Source organism: Beta vulgaris, chromosome 5 (assembly GCF_026745355.1).
Source record: "Beta vulgaris subsp. vulgaris cultivar EL10 chromosome 5, EL10.2, whole genome shotgun sequence".
In the NCBI taxonomy this organism is placed as follows: Eukaryota; Viridiplantae; Streptophyta; class Magnoliopsida; order Caryophyllales; family Amaranthaceae; genus Beta; species Beta vulgaris.
The window spans coordinates 49,841,679-49,844,607 of NC_079206.1; the positions used below are offsets into that span (position 1 = coordinate 49,841,679).

The window sequence follows — 2,929 nt, forward strand, 5'->3', positions numbered from 1 at the left end:
AAAAATAATTATGTATTTGAGAACGCATTAAATTATTGAATATAATTGATTTTTCATATTATTACATTATTAATATTAATTAAATCTTATACGTTTAATTAAAGATGAGTGGGCGAGACAAGGACAAAGCAAAGTCTTTGCCTATAGATTTGGGTCATCGTCATCCTCATGATAGAGGATTGACAATCTCATCAAAAGAGTTGCTTTTCAGGAGCACGCAGTCTTCATCAGGCGCAAAAATAGAGGAGGTATCGGAAATTCCTCCTTTGACCATTGCATTGCCTACTACCATTATGGATGTTGAGGCGTGGAGACCTCACGCACCTTCGACAGGCAATCCGATGGCGGGGAACGAGCAAGAGGCGGGTGCTTATTATGATAGTCAGTTTGAGCATCCATCAACGCTCTCGGGGATGCAAACCACGTACCTTTCGTGGTCATTCTGCACGTTCTTTAGATGAAGCATCGTGAAATGCTTAGGGATCCGAGAGTAGTAGGGTGGGCAAGACGAAGGTAACGAAGGATGACACTTCATGGCTAGTACGTGACGCTAGGCCAGGTGGGCCGGTGAACGATAGTGTCATACTGGGTTTTGGAGGCCATATAGCTACACGCGTTTGGCTGGAGAGGACGAGAGGACTATGTTGAAGTGTCATAACCGGGAGAAGACGTGTAGCAAGCTTTAGGCATGGTACTCTAGTATGACAATCGATGTTAAGGGGATGATACAAGCTACTAGATAGAGTCACTTGCCTGATATTATGGTTGATCATTTGGATCAGCCGTTGAGATGTGCGTTTGTCGAGAGGTGGAAGCCGGATATAAACTCTTTCCACCACCCTTTCGGAGAGATGAGTATCTTGCTACACGATGTGAGTTCTATCTTTACACTGATGCTTGTTTGGAGTCCTTTGACAGGATTAAAAAAGCACTGATAATTGCTCCAATCATACAACCTCCAGATTGGGATTTATCGTTCGAGATTATGTGTGATGCTAGTGACTATGCTGTTGGAGCGGTGTTGGGTCAAAGGAGGAATAAGGTGTTGCATGCCATCGATTATGCAAGTAAAACCTTGGATGGGGCTCAAATGAACTATGCTACTACTGATAAGGAGCTCCTTGCGATTGTTTATGCCCTTGATAAGTTTCGAACCTATCTCATTGGTTCGAAAGTCATTGTTCACACTGCCATGCCGCGCTCAAGTATTTGCTGGCCAAGAAAGAGGCGAAGCCGAGGCTCATTCGATGGATTCTTCTTCTTCAAGAGTTTGATTTGGAGATACGAGATAAGAAGGGTGCTGAGAACGTGGTTGCAGATCATCTCTCTCGTTTGAGGTTTGAGTCGAGCTCGGATAGCCCTATAGATGATTCTCTTCCTGATGATAATCTCTTTGCTGTTTCTACTCAGTTCCCTTGGTATGCAGACTTTGCAAATTACTGCGTTGGTGGTTCTCATCCTCCTGATTTGACCAATCAACAACGTAAGAGGTTCTATCATAATGCTAAGCAATTCTTTTGGGATGACCCTTTCTTGTATCGCAAGTGTGCCGATGGGCTCTTTCGTAAATGTGTTGCTGATTAGGAGACTCAGGGTGTTCTGGAACACTGTCATAGCATGCCATCTAGTGGACACCTTGGTCCTAATGCAATTGCCCATAGAGTTCTTCAAAGTGGTTTCTATTGGCCATCTATATTCAAAGACGCTCATGCCTTTTGCAAAACATGTGATGAATGTCAAAGAACGGGCAATATTTCGAAGAGGCAAGAGATGCCACAAACTGGAATTCTTGAGATTGAGCCCTTTGATGTTTAGGGTATTGATTTTATGGGATCATTCCCTTCATCTTGTGGGAATAGGTATATATTGGTCACCGTTGATTATGTAACTAAGTGGGTTGAAGCTATTGCATCGCCAACTAATGACTCAAAAGTTGTTATGAAGCTTTTCAAGAAGATCATATTCCCACGCTTCGGAGTCCCAAGAGTTGTGATTAGTGATGGTGGTTCTCATTTTCATCAACGGACTCTTAAGGCTCTTCTGAAGAAGCATGGAGTTACTCATAAGGTCCGCTTGGCCTATCATCCTCAGACGAGTGGTCAAGTTGAAGTTTCTAATCGCCAAATCAAGAGAATTCTCGAAAAGGTGGTAAACAAGTCTAGGAAGAATTGGTCATTGAAATTGGATGACACTTTGTGGGCATTGCGCACGGCCTACAAGACTCCATTGGGGACAACTCCGTATCGGTTGGTGTATGGCAAGGCTTGTCATTTGCCAGTTGAGATGGAGTATCTCTCTGCTTGGGCCGTCAAGGAGATCAATCTGGATTTTTGCAGCGGCTGGTGAAGCACGACTTCTTCAATTGAATGAGTTAGATGAGCTTCGACTTAAAGCTGACGAGAATCATAGGCTCTACAAAGAGCAAACGAAGAAGTTTCATGATAAGATGATCCAAAAGTGAGAATTTAATGTTGGTGATAAGGTCTTACTCTACAATTCTAGACTTCGGCTTTTTCCTGGAAAGCTTAAGTCACGATGGTCTGGACCTTTTGTAGTTAAGGATGTGAAAGAACATGGAGCTATTGAAGTTATTAATGAGAATGGAGCCAAATTTAAAGTAAATGGCCAACGTTTGAAGCTTTACATTGAGGGTGCGTTCATTGGGAAATTGGAGACAATCTACCTCACTGAACCTCCTACTGACGAATGATTTTGAGGTGAGAAGTCGAGCTCATGACTTGAAAAGAGCGCTAATCGGGAGGCAACCCGGATTTCTAACTCTCTTCTTTCCTTAAAAGAAAAATACAAAAAAAAAAAGCAAATGAAAAAATGAAAAGAACAAAAAAATATTTTTAGATTGAATTCACTTGAACTTAATTTTTTTTTCTTTTTTAGGTTAGTTATTATTTTGTTTATTTCTTATTTTTGT

At 41.8% G+C, this 2,929-nt stretch overlaps 1 protein-coding gene across 1 annotated transcript; it reads left to right on the plus strand.

Moving 5' to 3' along the window:
• Positions 1–1,617: 1,617 nt before the first annotated feature.
• On the plus strand, positions 1,618–2,710 carry LOC104893920 (uncharacterized). The gene is made up of 3 exons (XM_010680059.2): positions 1,618–1,763; positions 1,860–2,288; positions 2,503–2,710. Exons 1-3 carry the CDS (start codon positions 1,618–1,620, stop codon positions 2,708–2,710), a joined length of 783 nt encoding a protein of 260 aa, XP_010678361.2.
• Positions 2,711–2,929: the final 219 nt, after the last annotated feature.